Source organism: Pagrus major, chromosome 14 (assembly GCF_040436345.1).
Source record: "Pagrus major chromosome 14, Pma_NU_1.0".
Classification (NCBI taxonomy): Eukaryota; Metazoa; Chordata; class Actinopteri; order Spariformes; family Sparidae; genus Pagrus; species Pagrus major.
In genome coordinates, this window is record NC_133228.1 from 17,485,280 (window position 1) to 17,499,833 (window position 14,554).

Genomic DNA, 14,554 nt, shown 5'->3' on the forward strand with positions numbered 1-14,554 from the left:
GATGACCACGTTAACCATTGAGCCAACTGAATGCCCTAGCACATCTGATCTTACCTCTGTCATGAATCCATCCTGAGGCAGTATGTGCATGTATCTGTCATGGCAGGAAAACTCATTAAATTCAACATGGAGTCAGAGGAAAGGAAGACCCAGAGAGAGAGAGAGAGAGAGCTTTATTAGTAGAATGCCGGAGGGTTTAGTGCCCAACCAAAACTATCATTAAGCGTCTCTGCATAAATCTATACAGCACCAACCTGCTCGCTAGCGCGCTTATTAATTCGAGAATTTGAAGAGGTCAAGAACACGACAGATAAACGTATCGCTACTTTACCACTAGTTTTTTATATTCAAAATTTTTTACAGGCATGGACACATCTTAGCACACGTTGCATGAACATACCTTCTATCAATTCCCGAGGGGTATAGGAGACAAAGAAGAGAGTCTCTGTTGAAGTAAGGTATGCTCCAACAATTCCAATAGAGGCTTTACATGTAAAATTCATAGTGTGCTTCCAGCCCAAAACTTTCTGTAAGATCGACACATGTACTCGCACTACCTTACAGCCCAGTCGAATACAGAAATACTCTCTTCTCTGTGACGCATATACCTCTATTGCATACACTCGCTTTTATCTCAGTATATTCTTTCAAACAGGGTGAACATGTAGAAGTGACACAGTCTCGCAGCTCCTTTATTCCCACTCATTCCTCTTCCCTGAAGCTTATCCATTCTTGCCTGAACTCTACATGGAGCTTCTGAAAATGAACAAAAGTTGACGTAGAAGGGTTCCAAAGATTTGTTTTGTGTGGAAACGGGTTATATAGAAGCACTTTATGCACTCAGGATTGACCTCCTCATGACCAATTATCCATTGAGTGCTGATGATAATGTAGCTGGATAATCTGTGTCAAGCCACTGACGTGCCTTGTGTAAAATAGTGTGGCTAAGCTATTTTGACCTTGACCTTTTAAGAGGAATGAGGAGGATTCTCAATGTGGCAGTAACAGTTGCTTAGAGTACCAGAGGTCCTCAAAATTGTTGATACATGTCTTGTGGATATATATATTAATTCCCAGTTTTTCCGTATTTATTTTGACAAACGTATCTAGTTGTGTCTCCTGGTCTTTTAGGATTTTTCTAGGCCAAATGTTAAAACTATTCATGATGGCTTGCTGTTCTTTTGATTATCTGCTGTGCTGACCTTTAACTCCTGCAACTGTGTTGTCTTTGGTTAGGTATCGAATGTCCACGCAGTTCCAGGAATATGCCCGGAGGGATGCAGGTGGCGGAACCCTTCAGTGACGAGGCCATGCTGTTCACCAAAGAGCTGGTGCTGCAAAGAGAGGTAAGTAAAACAGCAGGGCATTCTGGCCCTGGTTTCATCATTTCCAAGTGTTTCAGTACCCCTTCCTGTGTTGGTAACTCTTGGTGTTCTGCTATTTTGGCACCCACATCGCTGCATTTTATTTTCACACTCGCAGTCCAAGTTTAGTCAGCTTTGAGCACAAGATCGTTTTGGTTCAGAGACGTGAGAAGAATAATATCTTTTATACTTTCAATACCAGTTACTGATAAACCACAGAAGCTGCTTGAAAAAGTCTGGCTTCATTTTTGTGACGATCCATTTTATCGGCGCGAAAACATAAAAACTTCCTTATTCAAAGGTGCACTGTGCAGTTTTGGAGAAGAAAACATATATCAGAAAAGAAGGCTCTTCATTGACTGATTTTTTTTTTTTTATGCCTAAATAAACAAACTCTCTTTTTCGTTTCCGTGACTGAATAAACAAACTGATCTTAAAAGACAACACAATTTCAGACTGTTTTACTTTGTTTATATTTGGCGGACCCTGCCACCTTTCTAGCTTCAAACAGTGTTTATTTTCTTCTGAGAACAGCTCGATTATTCAGTTATGGAAAAAATAAATGTTTCTGAATTTAAATGATCACCTCTTTAATATTGTAAATATAAAAATTCTGTGTCAAAAGTTCTTCTCCAAAATGACAGTGCCCCTTTAAATTCTTACATTTCTTTACTTTTGCAAAGAAAAAAAAAGGGATAAAACAGACAAAATGTCAGTCATCAAACCAAATTTCTGTTTGTTTATATTGTCAAGACAGTTTGTACAAAGATGGGGCCACTGACTTTTATAAGCTGATTAAATCGTTGACTCCCAAATGAGCTCTGTTACAGCAGTTAAAGCACTGTACTCGTACCTGGTGTGCTGTGAAATCTCCACAAAAATCCAGACAAAAGGGGCCACAATCAAGCAGACTAACCCCAACACACATACACACACACCATCCTCCCCCGCCTACTCCCAGTTTATAGAAAGCTCACCTGATAGTGGATCAGTGCTCCTGGGCTTTAGAAAACTCCCATCCACTGTGTGCCTGTTCATTCACATGCTAATAGGTTTTTATAAGAAGCAGTGAACGGACCAAAGCCATGATGGAACTAGCTATAATCCTGCCACCACTTATCCAGGCCACACACTCCCTCTCCTTTGCTCTCTTTTACTCCCCCTCTCCATTCCTATCTCAGTTTAAAAGGGCTTTTTTTGCGTAGGGTGGCTGACTCCACTGTCCTCTGGTGTTTAATTGTCATGGAAATGTAGCCTTGGCCAGCGTTGGAGGTGGACTAGTGTTAGAGAGTGTGTGTGTGTGTGTGTGTGTGGCGAGCCAGGCGTATAGGTTGGATCAAGAAACCCATGGCTGTTAAATAATTGATGTGAGCAACAGGGGATTTTGATTGACACGCATGCAAACCTCCCCTCATGAGTCAGTGCAGTCTCTCTCTAGCACTTGCATGTTAATATGAATCTTTATTATTTTTACAGATGCATATACATACAAATGCATAATTAATCAGATTTATAAGACTCGTGCCTCACCACAGTCTTCTTAGTGATTCCTGTACGTGCACAGACTAAATTAAGAATTTATAATCATGCACATAACCTCCTCCATCCATACGCACTCTGACGCACACACACTTTCTCACACATTTTCTCCCTTGCCAGTCATCAGTGGTGTCAGCAAGTTTTTCACAGGTAGGTGGGAGTTAGCAGGCAGAACCGAGCCATATAATGAGTCCCGAGCCCAGTGCGGGGGCTGGTTGGCTAGCTGCACTGACCTGCTGTTATGGGCTAATATGAACACAAACACACACGCACTCAAACGGACACATTAATGTTGATAACACAGTTAAGTGTTCACACATAAGAGCTGTCACTGTTGAAAAAAAAAAAAAAAAAAAGTACATCATTATCCAAAAGAAAGTTGGTGGTTGTGTACCATTCCTCTGGTTCACTAGACAAATTGGAACACAACAAGGGAAAACCCACACATCTAGTCAAATGATAGTGTAATGTTATACAATGCCTGACGCTAAAACAGGATAGAGTTGCATGAGAGAAAGCCAGAGCAGAGAGGTGACGGGAAGTTCAGAAGCTCTTACAAGAGACGGCGAGAGAGGCGTCAGAATCAAAGACTCGAGCTGAAGAAACTTCTCTGCGCTCTCGAATCCATCCTCCTCTCCGTGTCTCCCTCATCCCCCGCGCAGCATAGCGAGCGTGACCGAAACAGGCTATTTAGGTGTGTCACACTCGAACATGAATATGGATCATTTAGTTTCACGAGCATGAGATTTCTGCCGTTGATTCGTCTCTGAATAGCATCTGATTGCGGGAGCTCTTTAAGACGTTCCGAAGACGGCTTCACCTGAATGACATTTGATTCGGGTTTTGGTTATGTATTTATTTGCATTCATAAAATATTTTTCTCGCTCTCGCTTTGTTGATCTAATGACATGTTGACTCAATGGTCCCTATGCTTTATCCCCTCACCACACTTCCATATTTCACTACACTGTAATTAGCCATTCTGTCTTTTTCGTCTGCTATTGACATGGAGTTTGGGTGCGGACTTGAGCGCCCTTTTCTCTATTTTTTTGGCATTTGCGCCTCTGTTGCTTCGTCTAATAGCCTTTTCTCTCTTTGTGCCTCTCCCTCGCCTCCCTCATCGTCTTTGGTGTCCGGTTTTAAATCTCTGACTGACATTTGCTCTTCTCTAGCTCCCTCCTCGCCTGCCATTTCTGCCTGTCCCCTCCCTCCTCAATTTCTCCCTCCAAACTGACACACAGCCACGTCTTAATTTCTCCTGATGCAGACACACATAATTAATGTGGCATCCAGTGAGGGGAGAGGCCCTGGTTTCTGTCTCCTCTATTTATAACACCCCCCCCCCCTTCTGGCACCCCTCATTCCCTCTGTCTCGCTGGTGATTCTCTGTCGCTTTTCAAAAGATTTCTTTCAGTTTCAGACTCCCTCAAACACTTTTGTGTTTATCTGCTCTGTCTTCCTTCATCCCTCCCTCCCTTCCTCCTTTCTTTCTCTCTCTCTCTCTTACTGTCTGTCTGCCTCTCTCTCTCCTCCCCGCTCTCCCTGTGTAGTGTTAATCTCTGACAGACACTGCTCCCGTATCCCAGCATGCAACCGAAAACAGCAGCACTAAATTCTGAGGCAAAAGAAAACACATTGGTAAACACCACTCCCAAGACGTTCCCTTTTCTTTTTTGATGTCTTCCATTTAATTTCTCTCACCTCCCACCTTCCATTGACAAAAAAACATCCATTCAGACTCTCTGTCACTGTTCCTCTGTTGATTTATCCTTTATGCTTTTGGGTGGCAACTTCAAAAGCTCAGCCTAACCAGGAGGGAAGAATCTTACTGCATTGACGTGTTTGTCAAGTATGAGTCAGCTAGAGATGGGACATAATTAGAGGTGTAGTGTTAGTTAATCAAAGAAAGTCGGTAAAATAATATTTAAAGTAGTCCCAAATCCTTATTAAAATGTGTATGTCTGTTTAATGAGCATCATTCCAAAAGGAGATAGCTGCGAAGTGAAAAAGGTGACTCGCACGATGACGGCGTGATGCTGGCGTCAAAGTGAGGTGCATCATACTTTAAAGCTACAAGCTGTTTAAGACTTTTGCTTAAAACATAGTTGTTCTCAGGATGGTTTTTACATAATTTCTGATTTTCAAACACGGTTACCAGTTGTATCTACTTGTGGTTCTAGTATTTTAGGTTAAACTTATTTTAGTTTGTGTTGATCTGAACTGTCCACTAATTGGAAGTACCGTTTTGTGATCAGTTATACAATGGCAAATACACACACGATTGCAGCGGATGCAAGAATAAGAAATAAGGGTAAAGCAGAGGATGGAGTGTTTGATTGAGCAGGGACGAGAGCAGGCTAAGTGGACAGTAATATGCGGTGTACTGATCCACCTACGTATGCTGTCACTCCTATTGACCTCATTCAGTCTGGGTGGTCTCTCATCTACTGTACTGCCTCGACTGCCTACTCACTGCCAGTTTCTCTCTATATCACACACAGAGATGCTCGTATTTTACATTCTCTTACTTGCTTGTTAGCATTTAAAGTTAAACATTTTTATCTCCTTTACTTTCATATGTGAAGCGCTTCAAGCTAGCACAGACAGTCTCTTAAAACAAGCTGATGTTGTGAGGCTGTTCACATTTGGTAATTACATCCATCCTGAGTGATCCGATCACAAGTGGACAGAATGTGTCTCAACATAACGTCTTATGAAAGACGAAGAAATATCTTCATGTAACATTTACAGAATTATCATGATGGCCCAACTAGTTAAGATTTTGTTGTCGACGGCGTTTCTCCGAAGTCCACAACTCACAAAATGGAGCAATTTTTTTAAGGGAGTCTGGGGACTTTCTCCACAGGCGTCAAAGAAGTTGTCTATATTGGTTACTGTTGACTGTATTTGTAAAGTTTGACATGTTAGCCATCAATAAAGTGATGTTTTCTTTCATAAATATAGTTTAAATGATCAAATCGGTTAAAACAGTGTGTTCAATAGACAAATGTGTCCTCAGTGTGCCTTGGAAGTGTTCACCTCTCCTTAAAGCTGTCCAATTATGATCAAATCACTCAAGACAGATGTTGATGCCAGGTCTGAAAAGCCTTTAAACTGCATTTTATGCACCTGTGATGGATTATCTTACATTCGACTGCACCTGAGGAATAAAGCCTCCAGTCTCTGAAAACGTGTCAACAGTCTATTTAGAATGGAAACAATGCAAGAGCAGCCTTGGTGGAGTTACTATTTTTAAGTTTGTTGGGTGGGTTGTAGGGCATGCCATCCTTTGAAACAATTTATTAACACTTCATTTCGCTTTCAAATTCCAGCTGTAGTTAAAAAGAGATGAAAAATGATAATTGCAGTAATCAGGAAAAAGCTAAACAAAATATGATAAGCATTTTAGCATAATTGCAAACTTGCACACCTAAGCACTTACCTCTGTCTCTGAGTGTCAGTTTTCAGTGTCAGGTGTCCTGCATGTTGCTCCCCTGCCAAGACCTGCTTAAAATGGGACCTTGCACCCACGTAGTCCACCTTGTGACGTGAACACTATGTGCACCAGACTGCCATAGGTGGGGAGGTTGGCACAGACTGTCTTCAGACCTGCAGGAGGTTGTGTTGTGGAGCGTTGATGAGTCAGTGTGCCGGCGTGGCATCACAGATGCCCCGCTCTCTTCTTTAATAACTGTTCTTGGTGAGCATTTTAATTAAATGCTAATACGTTCAACACCTTTGAAATATCAAGCGGATTTGGCTCGCTGTTCTGTACGTGGTAATTCTTATTGTACCACTACCACAAGTATAAATAGGCACACTGTGACAATTGGATAATCTAATGTTATCTAGTTGTCCGTCTTTGCCTCAATCTGTTTCTGTGCACATCTGTGGTCAGCACGACTCGGATCAATTCATTTAGCATTCTTCACACACACATAGAAGCACGCAGAATGCATCCCTCATGCGTTTGAGACTCTTTTATACGTCTTATTTTGCCTTTCAGGGCCGCAGGACGGCATCGGATTTCTCCACAGCTTCCATGCTCTCACATTGATTTCCGATCACGCTTGAATTATTTTGGCGTGAGGCCGATTACACAAGTACCGCATCTCGCAGTCTTTGACCACGTCTCTTCCTCTCTGCCCCCCACCCTCACACACTCGCCTCACATTCTGTTGCTCATGTTGCTCTGTTGCGTCGACATGCATTTGGGTGTCTTTGCTTTTTGCGTCTATTTTTGACTCAGTTTTCTCTCTCATACTTCAGCATGCAGAATGTGTGTGAACGTATGAGAGAGGGGGGAGAGAGAGAGAGAATGGGTACACATAATGAATAATGCATGGTGTGGTTTCCTGGTCAGCGAGACAGACAGACGGTGGGGACGGCTAACTGCCCCTCGGGTCCTTTTTTTTTTTTCCCCCCCGCCACACTGTAGTTAAACAAACCACAAGTGCAGGAGGCAGCCCCATATCCACATTACTGCTGCTTTATAGCCACAGACAGGATCAGTCCCCATCCATTCATAACTGCGGCACCAGCTGAACAGCATGACCACTTTGGATTACACCCATAGCAGAAATATTTAATAGTTTTTACCATCATATGGTTACTAATTCTTCTGATGGTATTACCAACAGTTACACGTGTGTTTTTTGTGTTTGAGCAATATGGCCCAGATGGGACTTTAATTTAAATGATTTTCAATTGAGCTACAACACTAAAATAAATCCTCACTGGCAAATAAAGATGTTTTGAAATTGTAACTCTTGTTGCCCGGTTCTCAGTTGACTCCCACCCGACCGCAAACAGTCACAGATGTGCTTTAATCTGTACATTTATTCTGATGTTCATCCAAACAACAAATATAAATAAAGAATAATTAATTGAAGAATTAAAGCTGCTGTAGGTGATTTAATAAATAAATAAATAAATAAATAAATAAGTAAATGGTTCTATATTCCAACATGAATGACTATTATAGTGTTTTGGTCAGTAACCCATGTCTCTCCTCCAGCTGCTCATGCAGTTAAATAGAATTGACATTTTCCAGTATCCCTGCCAACTTTATCCAATCAGGGAACAGAGAACTCCTTAAAGAGGTGGTCCTGGCTGCTATGCATGGCGATAAACCGCTGTGTGTTCATGTGGTGACGTAAGAGGAGGGAGGGGATTACTAACTGTGAAACAGACGGGACGTTACAAGTAAGGGTGAGCATTAAAAAGTTAAAAGTAAGCCTTACAGCAGCTTTAATGAGTCAATAAAAAAATCAGTTTGCAATTAAATGCACCAAACATAATATGAAAATAAATGAAGGCATTCATTTATTCAGAATATATGACATAAATTCATATTTGTTTCAATTTCCTTCTGTCTTTATTTACCTTCATTTTAATTACCCGATTCATTTGTTTACCCATTTATTTTTATTTAATCATTTCTTTAAGATTGTTTGTCCTCCATACCACATGAGTGGAAAAAAGAAACATAATCTTAATAGCTGTGTCTCGCTTGCTAAACTAGAGCAGTGGCGGCAGTGTAACGGGGATAGCATGCTAGTTTGCAATTTAAATAGATTCAATTTGTTATTCAAAGTTTGACCTTGAAACCCACCTTGTTAGCATGGTGCCGTTAATAGTTTCAGTCAAGTACTCACCATAAATTGCGATGCTCACGATAAGCCTGCCTACGTTACTTTCGACTAATTGGTGTCGTAAGTAGAGTTCAGCATTTGGTTTTGCGGCAGTTTGCAAATAAAGGGCTGCTCAGTCCTGTTTGTGTGTATCAGTGTCACAGTCGGGCAGCTCTGTTCCTTGAAAATCGTGAATTATAGCCCGAAGGTGAACAGAGCGACCCACATAAACGCATTCACCCCATTGCAGTGACGGAGAGATAGATGGGCCTGAATAGAGATGGAGCGATGAGAGGAAGGGAGAAACCTGCTCACTGCTTTATCGCCCCAACTCGTTTACGAGGGCGACCTTGTGCTTAACGTGTGTGTGCGTCGGTGTGTCTGCGTGTGTGTGTGTGTGTGTGTGTGTGTCTGCGCGTGTGTCGGTGTGTGTGTCTGTGTGTGTGTGTGTGTGTGTCGGTGTGTTATGGAATTGCAACTTCACCGTCCACACTGATAAGCATACCCTGGAAACTGTGCAGACACAGGCACACACTGTGCTTGGGGACCAGCTGAATCCTCTTAGCCTTTTCCTCTACATGAAGGGCACTGCAGTACTCTTCCACATCAATGAGGGCAATAGTATAATGCTCTCACGCACTAGCACTGTACTGTCTCACAGTATATCACTCACTGGATTCATCTCATTTTTAATTCTCTTTCTTTCGCCGTCTTTCTCATTCTTTTGCAGTCCACTCTTTTTCTTTTTTTTTTTCCAGTGGTCCACATTTTAGCTGCTTCTCCACTAGATTTTAAGAGGAAAACTTGCAGTTAGAATCAGTATGTGTGCTCACACTCTTAACAAACACATTTCTTAAATTGTTGTTGAACCTGAGGCCAGAAGACTGAACATGTTTGATAAATGATTGAAGGAGCAGAAGAAGGAGTAAAGGCTTCGTCTCTGCTGTGTCTTTTGTTTGCCTTTTTCTCCCTTATCCTCTGGTCCCTCTCACTTAAAAAGAAAATAGCCAAACTACGTATTGAATTCTGGTCCGTGTGAGAATACTGGAGGCAGCCAGCCAGATAGCCAGTGGCTGTGTCAATAGACACGTCATTACCTATCTTATTATTTGCCCGCTGCGCTTCTTTCTTCCTTTGGCTCTCCTCTTCTACCAGTCTGTTGTTCTAATAAAGACCAGTTTTGTTTACTTTATGCCATCAGTCAGCACAGTCTCAGCTTGCGATTGACTAGAGCTGACAAATGGAGCAAGAGGATTACGAAGGAGAACGTTGGGACAAATAATTAATGTTAAATTGAGAGGTGGGAGTTAAATATCGACTGCGCTATTGAACGAAGCCAGTCTAGTAGGGCACGTTCAATAGTTCAATTTTCGCCTGACAGTCTGACCAATTTTAGTCGCGCGCTGGCTTTTTTGTCACTAAACTAAATGCCCCTGTTAGTTAGTTACTTAAAGGGCTGCTTAAAATCATGCTAATTAATTTCTGTTTGGTAATTAAATATCGGCTGAAAAAATTTTGTGACTGCCGTTTTGACTCTTCAAATATCATCTTGTTAATCCAGTCAGCTGGTCCTCCATTTCTTGTTCTGCCACATGAGGCGGCTTCCTTTTTATTGCTTATTTTTTTAAATTTGCTATTATTGTTGTCATGCCTCACCATTCCTCTCACTCAAATGCCATTTGATGTTCCTCGCTAAATCAATGTTAGTATTTGCACACTTCTGTCCTCCTCTTCATGCTTTCGTTACCCCTACGTGAACCCCCTGTGTGAGTTTGTGTACATTTTGTGTACTTTCAGTGACCTCCTTTCACACTCCAGGAAAATACTCTTACACAAAGCTGCATGCACAAACACAGCACCCAAATAAATCTCCCTGCTACATCACCTTCTGAACTGCTGGCAGCAGAGGTACAATTAAGAACCTGTTTAAATAGGTCGTTAATTGATGACATTTTAAAACTAATTCTGTGTGAGAACTTCAAAATAAAAGCCATTTATTGACATGTAAGGCGATAATGCCACTTGGATTTGAATGCCTTCTCACTGAATCGAATCTTGACCTAGATAATGCACAGTGCTAGAAGCAGTGTATAGTTTGTCCTTCACCATATGTTCAATTTTGCAACTTTATTGTCCATCCATACTGGAAAATCACCTTTGCCCTAACCAGATACAATTCAAAAACATTGTATCACAACTTCTGTACAACATACACACAATGCAGAGCGTACATTTGACGCACAGGAGAGCAGATTAGTGCTTTTTTCTTATTACACTACGAACAAAAGATCCCCTGTAGATCTTCTTGTAGAATAGTTGAATCTCTGATGAGCCCGCTTGAAAATATAGCTCAAGGCCTCTATGCTTTATTGATGCTTAGATTGATCCAATTCTGTTGATTGGGACGCAACATATTAACCGTTATGACAGACAAATACACATTCATCTCTTTGTGTCTCCGCCCTACGTACATCAAATACATAGATATACCAGATGTGATAAAGCAGTATAGTGATGCTGTTTACATCAGCCTCAATTGTAGCTCCACTTGTAGCTTCTCACAGCCTCGGATCCTGAATTTCTGTCATCACTGCAAACATACGTGCAAGAGGGTCAACATGTGTGTGTGTGCAGGCAGTTACAGAGCAGATACCAGCCTTTCAATCGTGCTAATGGTTCCCTTGACAACACAGCAGTTGCTACACACATCAGTGTTGTCTTGGCTGTAGGGTTAAAATGCACCACAGACACACACATTTGAGCTGGCACATGAACACACTGAAATCAGTCATGATAAGAAGAGTCGGCTGTGCGTTCTCATCCCCCCCACTCCCTGTCTCTTCTCTATTTCTATGATGAAAGAATTTAAATACAATTCGTGCACATACACCCTACGTCTTCACCTGTCCCCTTCCTGGCGTCGTCTATGTGCGCATCTCCGCGTGTCTTGTCAGTCCTCCGTCACTTGCTCGCCCATTGAGTTGTCAACGTGTGGCCTCTGCTTCGTAGAGGGCACGCCTTACCTAGACCTCCCATCTCCTCTTGTCTTGTCCTTTTCTTTTTTCCTCTCACCTTTTTACCTCTGCTTTCACAAGATGTGCCTTTTGTGTGTGTGTGTGTGTGTGTGTGTACCTGGTGTGAGCAGGGGAATATAGCCTAAGAGATTTGAATAAATAAGAGCCGAGTAAAGGCCAAAACGAGGAGAGATTTGAAGCGGTAATCCGTCGCCAGCTTACCCCAGCACAACGTCCTCACGCCTGCACCCTTATCCCCATCTCAGCATCTGCTTCCATCCACCTCTCCTCTCATTCCATTTCTTTATATCCCTCACCAACAAGAGAGAGGCTATCTCAGCGGCTGTGTCAGCGATCGGCATCTCGTCTCACCACCACCCCCCCACCGCTCCCCTCTCCTTCTTTCTATGTTTTCCCAGAGGAGAGTCGGGGGCATAAAGGGAAGAACAAGCCTGGCAAAATCTTTTCAGAAAACCAACGGGGATTGGGCTCTCAGCTTTGAATTCAGACAGATAAAGCTAATGGCAGAAGTGGGCGACAGGCAGGGAGATGTGTGTGTGTGTATATGTGCGCGAGCATAGCTTCAATTGAGGCCAGCTATAGAAATGTAGTTTCTTTAAACCCCTTTGCTGGCTGAATCTCTCTCTGACTGTGCAGGGGTGTATGCAGGGGAAGTTCCAAGAAAGGCTGGCCGGGGCACTGCAGTTTCTCAAAAATGCTTTCGTTGCCAGCTGAATCTCTCTTAAAGCGAGAGTGTTTGCTGCTGTATAAGTGTGCTCAGTTTAGTGATCAATACTTCCGAGGCCCTCAGTAAATTTAATTATCTTTGAAGTGCCTTGGAGTGCAAGATTTTAACAAATATCACCATTCTAACCTTTCTTTTTACTGCAACTACAAGTAAGGTTTTGATAGCTTTGCCCTCTGCTGCTAAGACTCATGGAAGCTGTAGTTGTCAGAAGCTGTGTTGTTGTTGGCACCATGGGCCCTGGTGTTTCTATAGTGCTGACATTTAGCACTGAAGTCTGACACACCCACAGACAGACTAAATGCTCGCTTCCTCATACATTTTATATTGCTGCTCCATATTGTTCGTCTACCACCTCATAGCAACTTGTTTGCCACTTTTGGCTGAGAATGGATACTCAAACACACATGTACGTCCACACAAACACACACTCGCACAATAACACATACAGAGTTATTATCTCCTGGAACAATACTAATAGATGCATGTACTGCTGTGAGCAAACAGTTTGTGCCTCTGCTGCCAACAGAGTGGGAGGGTGACTGCTTGCCAAGTCTCCTCTACCATGAGCCTCGCCTCCTCTCCTCTCCTCTCCTCTCCTCTCCTCTCCTCTCCTCTCCTCTCCTCTCCTCTCCTCTCCTCTCCTCTCCTCTCCTCTCCTCTCCTCTCCTCTCCTCTCCTCTCCTCTCCTCTCCTCTCCTCTCCTCTCCCTATCTTTGATCCATCTATTCCGTCCCAATAATCCCATTGTGCTTCTCCCATCCCTGTTGCATGATACCACCTACTTGTATCTTGTGCCACCAGTCCCTCATGTTTACTCTTCTAGCACATCCTCAACTGTGGCCCGCAACTTGGTTTGAAGTAGTTTCACCGCAGCGGCAACAACAAAACTGTAATTGATGGACAAACACAAGCCTGCTCGCACATATACGTCTTTGATGTGTCTGGTCGTGTTTAATTAGCTGCAGTGAGGGACAAGAGAGCGGTGAGGGGAGAGGAGCAGTATAACTGGCTGTCTAATTATCGGCTCCCCCGTTGGGCAGGTACTCTTATATCAGCCGGGCCGACGAGGTCGCGCTCAGCTTGGGGCCACACAGCGCCTCTGATTCACCTCTTGTTGGAAAATTCTTGGTTCTGAAATGCACGACCATGAAAAGAGTTATTGTTCAAAAGAACACTTCTGATAAAAATAAGTATTTAGAATAAGTCCCTCTTGATGCCCACATCACTACATTAACATGATTTGATGAAGGATCTGCCCTGACCTTGAATGATTGGTAGATTATAATTGTTTTTTCAGCAAATTCAATCGACCTAGTTTAATTTCTTACAGCGGGGCCTTCAGGCGTTGTTTACTTTAAAAGTTCTAACTTCCATTTAATTAACTACATCTTCATATTTATAATTTCTTCCTCTGCTCCCAGTGACTTACTTTTTAGGCTGTCCCAGTGCAGCTCTAGAGGATCTCGCAAAGTTAAAGTTGTCTGACATAAATAAGCAGCTGCTGGATTTAAATGCTCTTTCTGTCTGTTTTCTGGGGTGGCTTTGATCAGTTCTTCTGCGGAGGTGGCATAGACTGGCACAGCTTCACCTGCAGTGACTCCTACACAAGCTCTTTCACATAGACGGCATGCAGTCGCACATCTGTCTTCCCAGTGTTTTCAATCCCAACTAAAGACACGGCCAAAAACCACTGGACCCTGGAAAATAACTCAACAACAGTAACTGCTATATGTCTGCAAAGAAACATGTTTTTTTTCTACTTGTGCAATACAAATTCAAACAATTATGCGCCCTACACCAAACACAAATCCACAAGCGGAGCACTTCACAGTACTTGCTCTCGTCTTTTCCTCTTCACGATGAAGTCCAACCGGATTTATTTGAAGTCAGAATTAAAAAGGAACGAGCTAAATGTTTACCAACAGTCTTGTTGTTTCACTGCTGCCTTAGATCTGCCAACAAACCCACATCCTTTCTTATTAAATAAGGACTGTATTTTAAGCAGGCACTTCTGAGGATGCCATTTATTTGGGATCCATTAAAACTTGTGGCAGGGATCAGTGCCTGGACCCTGCCACCTCGTAAAAACAGCTCTTGAGCTTATTTCCCCTCCCTTTCTGTTTGGAGTGTACTAGAGTTTCATCTGCATTTGATTCCGCTTAGATTAAATAGCAGATTTCCAAATGCCTCCTAAATAATAAAACCTCTAGTGGGGGCAAAATGACTCGACTACCTACAGTGCAGTGAGGCTTTGTT

At 42.5% G+C, this 14,554-nt stretch overlaps 1 protein-coding gene across 1 annotated transcript in view; it reads left to right on the top strand.

Annotated features, from left to right (window-relative positions):
* The window catches only part of snd1 (staphylococcal nuclease and tudor domain containing 1), a 174,947-nt gene that overhangs the window by 54,492 nt on the left and 105,901 nt on the right, over positions 1-14,554 (top strand). The window contains exon 16 of the mRNA XM_073480269.1: positions 1,237-1,346. Within this exon, the coding sequence (XP_073336370.1) occupies positions 1,237-1,346 (110 nt within the window). The remainder of the gene's footprint in view (positions 1-1,236; positions 1,347-14,554) is intronic.